Source organism: Stegodyphus dumicola, chromosome X2 (genome assembly GCF_044657685.1).
Source record: "Stegodyphus dumicola isolate Sdum_Otavi_A_Nest chromosome X2, ASM4465768v1".
Taxonomy (NCBI): domain Eukaryota; kingdom Metazoa; phylum Arthropoda; class Arachnida; order Araneae; family Eresidae; genus Stegodyphus; species Stegodyphus dumicola.
The window spans coordinates 130,741,440-130,755,221 of NC_140781.1; the positions used below are offsets into that span (position 1 = coordinate 130,741,440).

A 13,782-nucleotide genomic window follows, 5' to 3' on the forward strand; every position below is an offset into this window, starting at 1 on the left:
TTTACAATATTTTCGTACTTCAGAGGCTTTTCCCGGTTTCTTCGGAGTTTATGTTGTCGTTTTCTAGATATTCTTGCATTTTTGTTCGACGTTATGTCTTCTTTTTCACAACTTGTTGCTATCTTCTACCGTGATACGAATCACTAGCCCTGCAATACCAGCGCTTTTAAACGAAGCGCGTGGCCTGAACGGGATTGCCTAAAACATGCGCGTGGCGCTCAACGTGTTAAGGCTTATTACAGAGTTTACTCTGGAGTTCGGATAAACGTAAATTAAGAGTTTTCAAAAACTGATGAGCGTAGTATGCCGATACTGTAGAGTTAATTAAATAGAATGTTCTCTTTCTTAACGCGTGGTAAAACCAGGAGTTCAAATTAAAGAAATATCATTGCCTTATCCCATACTAGACTTTAATAGAAAAAGAATGGGATTCAGTAATAATTATGAAAAGGTTGTGTAACCAATGTTATGAAAAACTGGTGTAACTTTATCGAATTTTCTACGATTACGTACAGTTAACTTAGATTTGAGACTCTCTAGAGAAATTGATCCAATAGCTGCTAGCTACATACCGTTTTGAAACAAAATAACGTTTGTATAATCAGAGTTCAAAAACAAAACATTTATTTTACATATTTTAAAGAAAGAACGTTTTGAAACAACTTGTTTCTTCTACGAAATCTAAAACAGTGTTCTAACTGAAAAGCATTACTGAATCGCTGTTGCCACACATCAAAAAGAAATATATCGAGGAATTACAGAAAAGCTGTTGTCATACAACAGCAAAAATATAGTTACAAAAATCATGAAGCAGTACTTTACACCAGGGGTTCTGAACTGGTGGTACCAGAGGTGTAGCTAGGGTTTTCAGCGCCCGGGGACAACTGAAGATTTTGCGCCCCTCTCTGTGTGCCACGAATGGAAAACATTTGATTCTAGAATTTCGTACCATCAATGTGGCGCCCCCAGGATGCTGCGCCCGGGCACAGATTGCCCCACCTTTGCCCCAACTTAGCTACGCGACTGGGTGGTACGGAAGAGAAAAATAGTTGGTACGTAAAGAAGCAAAGTATTTTTAACTAGTAAATTTATGCTATTTGAGCTTTGTTCAAGGTCAAAAGCCGCTCATAGACTTTAGGCGAACGATCTGTCTGCATGGCAGTCTTCGTGGTTCTTCCATGTTGTACGTTTGAAATATTTTTTTAGCCGTAGATATAACAAAATTTGTCATAAATGATGTCTTTAAAAGGAGTGATAGAAATGGATGCTGTATTTAATAGGAAATAAAAATTTCCTGAGAAAGATAATAGTATCTCATTAATTCTCTTACAGTTTATCGATTTATTAGCATTTCACACTTTAAGTCACCATTTCTGGGCTCGTATTCCTCCATTTTCAATGAGAATCATTTTTTACTTTGGTTTGCTGTCTCTTAACAGCAGGTATTTTATCTTCTTGCTTTGTATTCCTTACTTTTCTACGCAATTTGAGAATATCATAGTCTGTTTTTGAAGAACTCTTAATATATTGTGCATTTAAATATTTGTGAAAAATAATAAAACAAACCTAGATTTTCAAAACGAAAAAACGGCTAGGATTGACTAAGCGGAAAAGTGACGATTCACATGTGATGGATCCAGGACAATCTACTAAGAATATTGAAAAGAAATTTTTTTTCCTGAAATCATAATAATGAAAGTTATTTATCATTTGGATTTACTTGGAATGGAGAAGAAATGGACTTTCAACCTCAATGTGTTGTTTGGGGGTGAACTATTATCCAATCAAAGAATGCAACCATCGTTTCTTAAAAGACATCTTGGAGCTAAGCATGCGAATTTAAAGGATATTTTAAGAGAAAACTTTAAAAAAACACCCCTTTGGGAGTTATATAAAGTCTGAAAGGTTTCAGATTTTATTATTTTTTAATATTTCTATAGAAATTGAAAAACAATCATTGTAAAATGAAGTGGTGGTACTAATGTTTTTCAATTTTTGTTTAGATGGTACGCGTTTGTCAAAAGGTTGAGAACCGATGCTTTACGCAATAATAAAACAAAAACGCACTTTCGAAAAATAAACAATAATAATAAAAGATAGTAAAATATTAATGATCAAATTCTTATTTCAAACTAAGTAAAAATGTTGTCTTAATTATGCAACGTACTGTTAACACTTTACCGACCGCTAGCGGTTCAAGAGCATACGCACGTCCGACCAGCCGCTCAGCCACAGCTTCTCCCTAATAATAAAATGATTCTTTGATGCAGATGATATAGCAAATGGCAATTGTTTATCTCCATGGCTACCGATTGATAGGCTATTTTTAGGTAACCCCGAGAAAAAAGCGATTAATAGGCTATTGGTCGGTAGGCGTTGGCGATAAAAAGCCGATTAATAGGCGATCGGTGGGTAAAGTGTTAACACACTTTGAATTTGGTCGCTAATTTAAGGGCATTTTTTAAATTTTAATAAGTTTATTAGAAAATCGCTAAATATTTCATTTAGCACACATTTGAAATTTTGATCAAAATTCTGTTCCCTTGTCACTGAATGTTTTCTTGTAATAATTTATGCTTCGGTTTCAGAGCCATATTATTTTGATGGCAGATGAATGCAAGTGAGAGTTAAGGAGATTAAATGCGAGTGTTGAAATTAAAAATGTTTTATATTTTTATTTATTCAATATTAAGAAAATTACCTGTTTTTGGATAAACTTGGATCTGCAAAGTAACTTTTTAGCAACGAACATTAAATTCTGATATTAGGGGCAAAAGTATTTAGATGTGCAGTAAACCTAAATTTAGCACCGCAATTGAAAGAATTACTCAAGAAAAAATTTCATAAAAATTCCATAATTTTATTTTTTTAGAGAAATTTGAATAATTTCGAATTTGTATTTTTATAATAACTGCTGCTTTTTCTCTTTTTCGCCCATTGTGTGTGTTGTTGAAAACATACTTTTTATATGTACTGTGACTCTTGTTATGTAATAATAATGATTGTATTTTAAACAGAACACAAAATAATAAAAATTGTATCTGAAATTAGGTTTTTCCTTTATTTTAATACCTATTTCTAATAATGCAATTTCGTTGGATAACTGTGTTATATAATTTTCTGAAGTCTGCACAGGGCCTGACTTAGCATAACAGGGGCCCGGAGCAAAAACGTTCCCCCCCGTCTGCTTCACTACTTCAGTAGTGAAGCAGACGGGCGAACATTTTGGAGATATTTAAATTTTTATAATAATAAACTTTCTATTCGATTTGGGGGCCCTTCTGTGATGTTGGGGTCCAGGTCAACTGCCCCGTATGCCCCTGCCTTAGTCAGGCTCTGAGTCTGGAGGCATAGCCAACAATAAGTATTGATATGGCCTTATCTAATCATTATTTCCTATCTTGTTCATTTGCAGCTGAGGATGGTGGTTTGGTAAAACCATCGAAACTAGTCCTGCGAAAATTTTGTAAATATAACGCTGATTTTTGTTGTTTGACTTCTGAATTAGTATTGATATGGGTGTTAGCTTTGCTTAAGCTGTAGAGTCATTAGATTTTTTAAAGCAAACGAGGTGAAAAGTGTGCAGTGCCTTCGCTGGGTCTTGGACCCTGGACATCTCAAGTCCGTGTCGAGTATGCTTCTAGTTATGCCACAAAAGCATGCAGAAAGGAAGGAGAAAATACCTTATAATGCTATAAAAGCTTATTTGAAGAGCATAAAACCACTATATGACAAAATGGCCATTTGACATTTCTAGATATTTCTGTTCTTGTGTATTTAGTTTAATCCTAATCAGGAAGGGAGAGGAGAACAAAAATTCAAGGGAAGTTATCTATTAAATTTGTTTCCTAGAAAATCTCTGGGCACATTTTTTTTTCATTCATGAAAATAAGTATATGTGTATCAAATCATCTGTCAGATGAGATTTATGATGCAATTATGTTGTTGAATGCAACATGTGCCACTTTGGTGTCAGGTATCTAAGCCCAAACATTTCAGAGACTTTTTTTGAAGTAATTAATTTTTGCAGTATTTGTATTCACTTTTCGTATTTGATGTACGCGTAATACTTTCAAACACCTCAAAGAGTTACTTTTTTGGATAAAAGTCGAATTTGTAAATTGATATTGTGAATAAACTATGCGCGAGTTCTTTTATTTGTTTTCCTATTATGAAAGTGTGTGGTTCATTTGAGCAGCGAGAGTCCTTTGTTTACAGAGGTAGATTTATGTCACAGTCGCAAGGGCTCCCAAAACATTCATTTTTAAAAAAGTGGTAAACGTATCCTGTGTGTTTAAGATAAAAAGACCAGCCAAAAGTTCACGTTAAATGGGCCCTTCTTTTCATAAATCTCATTAAAATACAAAGTTTAATAAAAAATTGCAATATGCCTTTTTAAAAAATGTTTTGATATTTTCCTATTTATACCATTACGCTCATGAAAATATTCAGAAACGAACATCTAAGCTTTCAGCGGTGTAGCTTTAATTTTATTTAACTGTTCAGATTTAGCTTTAAGAGTGTAAAAAAAAGGGGGGCAGGGTGTTGTTTTTTTTCAAAAATGCTAAGTAAAAAAAAAAAAAAAAAAAAAATTATGGTGAATACTACTATTATTAGACAGTAAACTGAAGTATGCAGTTTGTGAGCATTTTTAAATAGGGTTTTGCTTTTTAAATATTATATTCTTAATAGTTTATGCTGTATCGTGTAACCATTGGTAACAGAATATATATTTTAATTACTAATTGCAAATAATTGAAAACTTAACGAAAAATATTGAATTTTTTTGGGGGGGGGGGTCTTAAAATTGAAAAGGGAAGTTTTATGTAGACTCTTATATGTAAAATTTCTGTATCATCAATATAAATATAAATGTGGAATAATTTATTTCATGCAATAAATTATTTTTAGAAAAGAAATGTTAAAAAGTTATTATGCTCGAGCATTAGTTTTATTGCATTAATAAAAACTCAGAATAAAATGGCTCTAAGATAAAAGCATTAGTTCAAAAATGAGATGCAGTTAAAGTACTTGCGTATAATGTGTGTCATGCAAGATTAAATCATTAAGCAATGAATACTTAATCTGCTTATTTTACATTATATATTTTTGTAGGAGCATTTGAGTTGTTTGAAATTAGTTTTGGTTTAAGAGAGAAACTTGAAATCATAGTCGCTGTAATCTGCATAGTCCTTTTTATGTGTCTATGCCCAGTTTATCAGAATGAAGAATTGCAGCATAGCGACATCATCATCTCAAGCTAGGAGTCATCTAGAGATGTTCGGAATATGTAGTTTTTTTAAAGGAGTTAGCAGCGAGAATACTATTTCTGTAATTTAGAGGAAACTTAGCTCCACTAGGTGTCTAAGTGTTTTTGAATGGCATACTAGTATGTTTCTTGAAAGTGACATTTGAGTCCAGAGTGTTATCTGGATCTAATTTTAGTCATTCGGCATTCGCGGTGAAAATGTCTTAATCATCTTTTGATATATTCAGTAAATTAATAGCCTGTGCCTTGCCAGTGTTGCAAGTAAGTGCCTTTGGTTAGCCATTTTTCATAGACGAGGTCTTTTAGAAACATATGAATGACCATGTGGGCATTTCTTGTTTAAATGAATGTGACACTTTAGCCGGCAAATGTTACAGTATGAGTCATGTTAGTTATGACTATATCGTGTGCATTTATGCTGTACAATAGAGATGCGATAAAAATAGATAGTTATTTTTTTTTTTTAATTCATCTGCTCCAATCTAAGCTTACTTTCTTCCCTAATTTTAAATTACTCATGTTTTTACGATGAACTAACATAGTGAAAAATGTTGTAAAGCATCTTCGACTATAACCTTCTTTTGAATCTATATTTTTCGTTATTCAATTGTTTCTCTTCAGTTTGGAGTTTGATTGTTGCGAACAGGAGATTGTACATTAACAGCTCATTTTGACCGTTTTCAAGGCTATTCGATGTTGAGTGTCAAAGAAAAATGAACGCTTTCGACACATTTTACTCTTAAGGCCCATCTACACAAAGTGATTTCTCGGCCGACTTTCTCGTAGAGCAACAATTTTAAGGATCTGCGCATGCGCCAAAAATCGGTCGTGTTCTCTGCCGCGATTTCATAACTGGTGTTCACTGCTCACTAGTGTACGATAAAATCGGGGTCTCTAGCCAATAAGATTGCTTTGAGTGACCACGTGCTTTTCTCTTTATTTGGAATAATAAACATGGCTGCATTTCGTTGGAGCAAAACTCAAAATTTTCAACTAATAGATTTCTATAGAGAAAATGTTGTGTTGTGGGACACGAGTAATGTAGATTTTAAAAATAAAAAATTAAGGGATTATCTTATTTTGGTAAGCTTAGTTTTCCCCATTACTTTATATATTCAAATATTTTGCCATGTCATGGGTATTAGATGAAAATATTCAGAAACTACTTGAAACTATGGTCGCACTTATTGAAAAAATTCAAAAAGCAAAATCTCCAGTCGAGAAATTACGGCCGATTTAAAGCAGCGCAGAGACTCATTGACTTCCCCCGAAATTGGGACTTGGTCAGGTGACGAAGTGCATAGCTTTTCCGACACCACCTTACACGAGCAATCATAACCCAGTGGTAAAGAGCAGAGCAGGTTTTCGTCGTAAGTCGAGGTCGAGGGTTCGATCCCCCACCTTGCTTTTGGACTTGCTGACCCTGCAAGGACTTTTTAATTTCGTTTCTCCATAAATAAATTCGAACTGCATGACTTAAAAGTCACTTTTTATTTTTTCGCCTACGGGTGTGGTGTCTATTGAATTTTAACGCCTTTCTTTTTATTTTTCGAAGGGCCATTGGCACGTGTTTTAGATCTACTGGTGAAAGCTTTAGTAGTTTCATACCAGCTCAAAAAATACTCACTCAAAAGAAAGTCAACTCGGTTTTATGTTGAGTTTTTCGAAAAAACATTACTACCCAATTTAATACAATATTGCTAAATTTTATTAGCTGATTAACTGATAGAATCATATGATCATAGTTTTCAGACTGTATTAGTTATTTAATTATGGTGATATTAGTTTTTTAATGTTCAATAAATATACTACTTAAGACTTTGCACCTTTATGATATTTCTTATTTGAAATTTGTGTACTGAAATTACACTGTTGCTTTGTAATGTAGTAATCTTTATTCTTTATTACTACTTTTTACTCATACTAGTTTGATATTCATGACATTATTGTCTATTTGTTCATTAATAAAGATTTTGATTTAAAGCACAGTAGTTGCATATTTTTTCTGAAACATGATTATTTCATTATTTCAAGATTTAAGTGCACAAATAGGAGTGCCAGAAAATTAAATTTAAAAATAAATAAATAAAATAAAAAAGGAGTAATCTGTGTACTCAGTACACAAAGGAAAAGCATATTTTTTAAAATTTTGCTGGAAACTAAATTTAACAAAAAATCAAAATGATGCGGCATCATCCGTAAATACTTTCCAAATTGTACCATGTCTTCAATACGCAACTCCCGGAGCAGGCACCATGAATTTCTTGTTGTTTGACCCAATTTCTGGTCCAAATGCATTTTCTTTTCTTTTTTTTTTTTTTTTTAATCCCTCTTCTGTAGCAGTAGCTAAGTTCAAAATTGAAGCTGTATCTATAGTAGCAATTTAAAGTGGTCATCCATTATTTTGACTATTTGACAATACCGTAAGCTTTGTTTACAAATTGAAGACGGTGTGATGCTGTAGAGGACGGAAACACTTCCTTTCACAGTGATTGGCTGAGCGAATTCCTGTACTAACGAGAAAATTGTTCCGTGTGGACAGACAAGCTATCTCAGATATTATCAGCTGAGATAATTGCTACGTGTAGACAGGCCTCTAGAGTTCAGTCGAGCATCCAGTGCTGCAGAAACCACGAGAAGACTATGTGGTGTGTATGGGAGTGAAGCACTTGCTGAGAGGATGGCACAGAAATTTTGTCATTTCTGAGAAGAAAAATTCGACTTCAGTGATGAACACGTTGTGGAAGACCTTATTTTGATAAAAACCATGTAAATCTTTTGGTTCACGGTAATCTTCGCCAAGCAAAGCGGGATTCGCAGAAATTTTGAAATGCAATCACATTGTGTGCCATTTGCATTTATTGGGTAAGGTGCAAAGGTCGGGTATGTGGGTATCGCATGTGTTAATCGGCATTAACAAAAATAAGCAAATAACCATAGGTTCATCTTTAGTGGCGCGTTACCGTTTGGCTTGTCTTAAGTACAAACCATTCCTTTGGAACATTGTTATGGGTGACGAGAAATTGCACCTCTATATGAAAAAGAATAGAAAAGAATGGCTCAGCCCATCGAAAAAGCAACAATACATGCGAAAGATGGTGCATACTTTTAAAAATCTTGTTTGGAGTACCAAACTTGCCTTCTTCACCATGAATTGCTATTAAAAAATGAAACGATCAATGCTGCTGTGTATACTGAGCAGCTAAAATGACTCGCTGTTGTATTGATATCCTCACCCTCTATATTCACCAGACATCGCCCTTTCACCAGAACCGATTACCATCTTTTCCAGTCTCTAACACCATTCCATGATGAAGCTTCTCTTCAACTGGCTAACATATTTCTTCCAACTCGAAACCATAACATATCTGCGGGAGAGACAGTAAACTCCTACCTGAATGCTGGCAGGCAGTCACTGACGAAAATGGTAGTTATACCATTGAGTAAATGAGTGAGTGATTTATTGATTTACGACATAGCGTATCAATGTCTGGTTATTATGTATTGTTTTGTAGTGTATTTTATACTAATAAAATTATAGCATAATAAAAACGACACGAACCTTTGCTCCAACCCAATATATATATAAATAAAGAATTAAGGTAAAAACTGAGTTAATGCAAAACTTAAGATAAATAGAATAATGATGCTGATTTATTGTCAAAAATGTTAGCTGGATTCTTTGCTGGGAATAATGATATTTTGATGTCTTGAGTTCACTGTTAAAAATGTTAGCTGGATTCTTTGCTAAATCCCAAATCTTGCTTGTAATAATGAAATTGGAAGAAGTCGTCACTTTGTTTTCTGCTGAAGATTCTGACTTCCAGGGTATTCCTGTGTTAATTGTAAATGAAAACGTAGTTGAAGACATGTAGGGCTTGCTGCTAAAAGAACAATGTCATGTTTATTCTGTGTTTTGCAACTGTTTGTGCTGTATAGCTTAAAATTTGGAGGCAAATCTATCGCATTTGTTACTGTTGCAAATTTTGAATTAAAAAATATATAATATTCAAGATAGATACTTCAAAGCAGAGTTTTTAGGCATATGGGTTTCTAGCCACAGTAAGAATGCTTGAAAATACCACTTTCTCTCCACATTTTTGCCATATGCAGCTATTTTATGAGAGGCTGGGTGCTGAATGGCGCCTTAATTTTAAAAGGGACATTTTTTTGGCACAGCGATATTCTGCATGTAAAATTGTCTCTGTTCTGTGTGCCTGGTGACACTGTTTTCATCTGCTGTGCACATTGGAGCAGGGGTCTCAAAATAGCGGGCCGTATGCGGCCCTCAAAGCAATTTTATGAGACCCGCAGAGACATTTATTTTAATTACGAACTTGCTGCAGATACATTGTTACGAAGATTTCAAGTTTGAGCATTTTCATTACCATTAGAAACTAACATGAAAAACGCATAAGGAAAATCTGTAAATGGAGCTAAGTAATTTACAATTTAATACCTAATTTTATTCAGAGATTTAAAGATTATTGATTTTATTAACTTTTATTCGCACTTTAAAAAAATAAATCAGTTACAAATTTTTGCACTAAGAATAACCTCTTTGTTCAGAAATATATTCATACATAAACAGCGTTTCACCCCCCCCCATAATTGAAAATTAATAGGGGGAGGAAGATTCACTGATGAATATCTGCAGTTTGTGAGGAAGATAATTTCTTGTAATTTTCTCATAGGCTACAAATTTAAAACAAGTGTCAAGCTGTATTAAGAAATAAAGAAGTTTCTAATCATTTACGTACAAACGTGTATGTGTTTTATGTATTTTTTATGCGCCAAAGAAAAATTTAATAAATAAGAAAGATGCAAAGTTGTCATTATTTATTCTTAAGTTTTGTTCTTCTTGGAAAAATTTCTCTAAAAAGTTGAAAGTTTTCATAATTTCTTTCAGTTTAAATTAAAATATGTTGAGATAATTTAAACATGTTGAGATAATTTAAAAATGTTAGAACTATTTTAAATAAACATCAGTCTGAAAATTTAATATTTAGCTGCTAATATATTTGAATTGTAAAGTGTAACTAACAAAAATGCCTTGCAACTACCAAATTTCAGATTTCAGACAGAAAATAAATATAATTTTGAATTTTTTTTCCTTGCGATATTATTGTGTATGTGCTGTTTTGAAAAATAATTAGTGAGTAAAATTTACATAAAATATTTTTTGTTCATGAAAATTTAATTTCATTTTAAAAACATTCTCGTCCGTCAGTGGTTTTCAGATCATTTGATTCACCCATAGCAATTTGAGTTTGAGACGACTGCAGTAAGGAATTGGTATATTTATTTTATATTTCATGTGACATATTTGTTTTATATTTGATGTACATTTTAGAAATAAAGATCAGTTTTGTAGGTCAGCAGCTAAGCAATTACTACTTGTCTTTTAATAAGCTTTTACTTGAAAATAAAATTTAGAAATGCCTACCAGTTCTTACAAAATTAAATAATATAACGCAGTGCACTTATGCTCATGTCAAGATTCATAAAAATAAGACAGTGTTGCTTTTGAATTAAAGTAAATTTGCCACTTAAAGGAAACATTTAGGTTGTTTTTCCACATTCATAAGTTTGACGTATATATTTAAATGTCACTTTCCGATATTGAAGAAATATTTTACTGTGAAAGCTTGTAATATTTTATTGTTTCATTCAAGGGCAAATTGTCTGATATGAGGCAGAATTTCTGTGTGTAATGTGGTTTGTATTTTTGTATGAATTTGTGTTCTCAGTCATTAAGTTGGGCAATTTTCAGATGGAATGAATTTGTGCTTAATGTACTTATTAAATAAGATTTTGTGTTTAGGCATGTTATTTTAATTATGATCAGTGGGAATGAAATAATCCCATCAACAAACACTGGAGAGATAAACTGATTAATCAGCTTTCATCTAATAGACATCATGATCTGAATTAGAAATAGCGGATTATCCAAAATAATAGAGACACTAAGCGTTAAAAAGTTAATTTTGTTTCTGAGTTGTGTGATTATTTTAAGTGCATTCTCAAGATTACATTAAATTGGTAATTTTCAGTCATGGTTTATGAAATTAGCTTGTGTAGAAGGAAAATGTGTGACATAACCAAGTTCCAGAGGTCAGATTGTTGGTGTCTGTGTCGTTTTGTACCTTTCACCTTAGATGTAATATTATTGGGATATGGAACTCTGGCTAAAGTCATAGCAGCACAAAATATTCTCGGTAGATCATCTTCTGTGAGATGCAAATTTTTAGAGGAAAATGAAGCTTGCTGACAAATTCAGAAGGATGTTGTAGAGGATTGTTGCAATAAAAAAGCTACAAAAGAGGCGACTATTAAATTTAGTACATATCTCCAGAACACAGTTTTGACACAAACAGTACAAAGGGAACCACATAAGCAGAATATTTGAAATATTTTCAACAGAGCTTCTATCTGAAAACCTCTTGTTTTAAAAATAAATGTGAAGTACAAACCACAGTTTTCTTGGGAACATAAAATGTGTAACATTGATCAATATAATCAAATGCTGGTTTCAGTTGAGTCCGTGAATCAACATTAACACTGTTTGTGACCTCAAAATGAGTTTATTTGTGGAGAATGCCAGCAAAAACTTACAATCCAGAGTGTCTGCTTCCTTTTGTAAAATGCAGTGGCTTTTGGTTTATTCTGTGGTTTGCAACAAATCCGATTCTCATGTTATATGAAAGAATAAATTTTGTCAACTATATAACAGTTTTAAGAAACCATGCTCCTTCAGTGATACAGGCATTGCTTCCTAGGGGCAACTGCATCTTTCTTGATGATAATCCCATTTATGGAAGTCAAGTTGTTAGTCGCAGTTTTGAAGTCCATGAATATGAAATTACTCATCTTCTGTAGCTTACACAATCACCAGATTTAAATGCTCAAAAATAGAACGATATCCTGTTTTTCTATCCCAACATTTTTCAACAAATTGATACACTTTCTGATAGAAAACTGGTGTAAAATACTATTATCACAATTCAGAACTTGTGGTTCTATTTCAAGAAGAATTCAAATAGTTTTAAGTACCATAGGTGCTCCTATACCATGGTAAGTACACAGTTATTTATATTTCGAGATGTTTCCATTAATTTGGATAATCCTTACCTACAAGAATTTAATTAAAAGTTGTATTAATTAGAAGCAAATAATAAACTGCTAGTGGGTTAAGTATTAACACTGATATATTCAGTGCCTTAATAGTACTTTAATCAAAATAAAAATTAAAGATTTTGTGCGTAGTACCTTTTGTGATTTCTAATGCACGTTAAGTTTTCTTTGAACTCATTTTATTCTGTAACTTTTTAAAGTTTTATTCTGATATTTTTCATAAGATATACATAATTTTAAGTGTTATAATTTGTTTCTTTAAAGTGTCCTATATTCTTTAGATTTGCTATTACATTTAGGTAAAAGGTAAAAATTTTGTCCCTTCCTTTTTTAGACTTTGAATTAATTGTTTTTTAAAGCAGTTTTTTGACATCTGCATTTAATGATACAGTTTTTATTCATTTTGTAAAATTCATCATTTTCCTGTTTTATTTTTTAGGTGACAATGGCAAATCGTAATTCTGTAGTGAATGTCAGTGATGGAACATCTGTAAGTAATACTTCTCCTCAGTCTCCTACTGCCACTGCACTGCTTGAGACCCCTATAACATTGGATTTTGATCCTATGAGTTTTCAATTCAAAGAAGATTCCCCACTAACCTCTCCTGATAGTGGCCCTGATATTGGTGAGATGTCGAGTCCTTCACAAAATGCCGATGTTGTTGAATTTTTTGATCCCTTTTGTCCCGTGAAAGAGGAGAGCCCTACAGACTATTACCCAAATGTCATGTTAGGTCAAGCAACTTTGGCTGAGCCTCCATTAGACACTTTATCTGAGCAACAGTATTCTAATGTCTTTCCAATATATGATGATGTTCATGATGACACTGTTGTAAATGATTCATACCAGGATGATATATGTGAAGTCATGTCTGAAATTAGGAATGAGGCTGATGACATTTGTGAAATGTCTTCTGAAATTAGGGATGAGGATGTCTGCGAAATGTCTTCAGAAATTAGGAATGAGGAAGAGGATGTTTATGAAATATCCTCGGAAATTAAACAGGAGGAGGATAATATTTGTGAAGTATCCTTAGTAATAACAGATAATGATAATGAAGGGGCTAACAGATCTGATGCTTTTGAAAAATCGGAGGAACTGCTTGCTGATGTTTATCCGAGCTCAGACTTTCCTACTGTTGCTAGTTCTAAATCTGAAACATCTGCTGATGTAGAACTTATAACAGAATTAGAGCAGACACAAAGCGAAGAGGCTTGTGTCTCCTCGATCACTGAACAAGAGTTTGATGATAACAAGCATGATACTAATTCCCAGCATGAGCAATATCCAATTTCTGATGAAGATGTAAGTTGTAACAATTAACTTCCTATAGAATTATAATATCTTGCTTTTAATGTGTGTAGAAAATTAACTACTA

General features: G+C 33.0%; 1 protein-coding gene across 13 annotated transcripts in view; it reads left to right on the forward strand.

Annotated features, from left to right (window-relative positions):
* Window positions 1-13,782, forward strand: part of LOC118188269 (uncharacterized) — a 282,549-nt gene that overhangs the window by 150,117 nt on the left and 118,650 nt on the right. For 9 of the 13 annotated variants that reach the window (XM_085809316.1, XM_085809319.1, XM_085809315.1 and 6 more), the window contains one exon: window positions 12,843-13,709. In XM_085809316.1, coding sequence (XP_085665442.1) covers window positions 12,849-13,709 — 861 coding nt within the window. In that variant the 5' untranslated portion in view covers window positions 12,843-12,848. Of the gene's footprint in view, window positions 1-12,842; window positions 13,710-13,782 lie in introns of those variants that run through there. The other 4 variants (XM_035358678.2, XM_035358682.2, XM_035358677.2 and 1 more) reach the window with 2 other exon arrangements.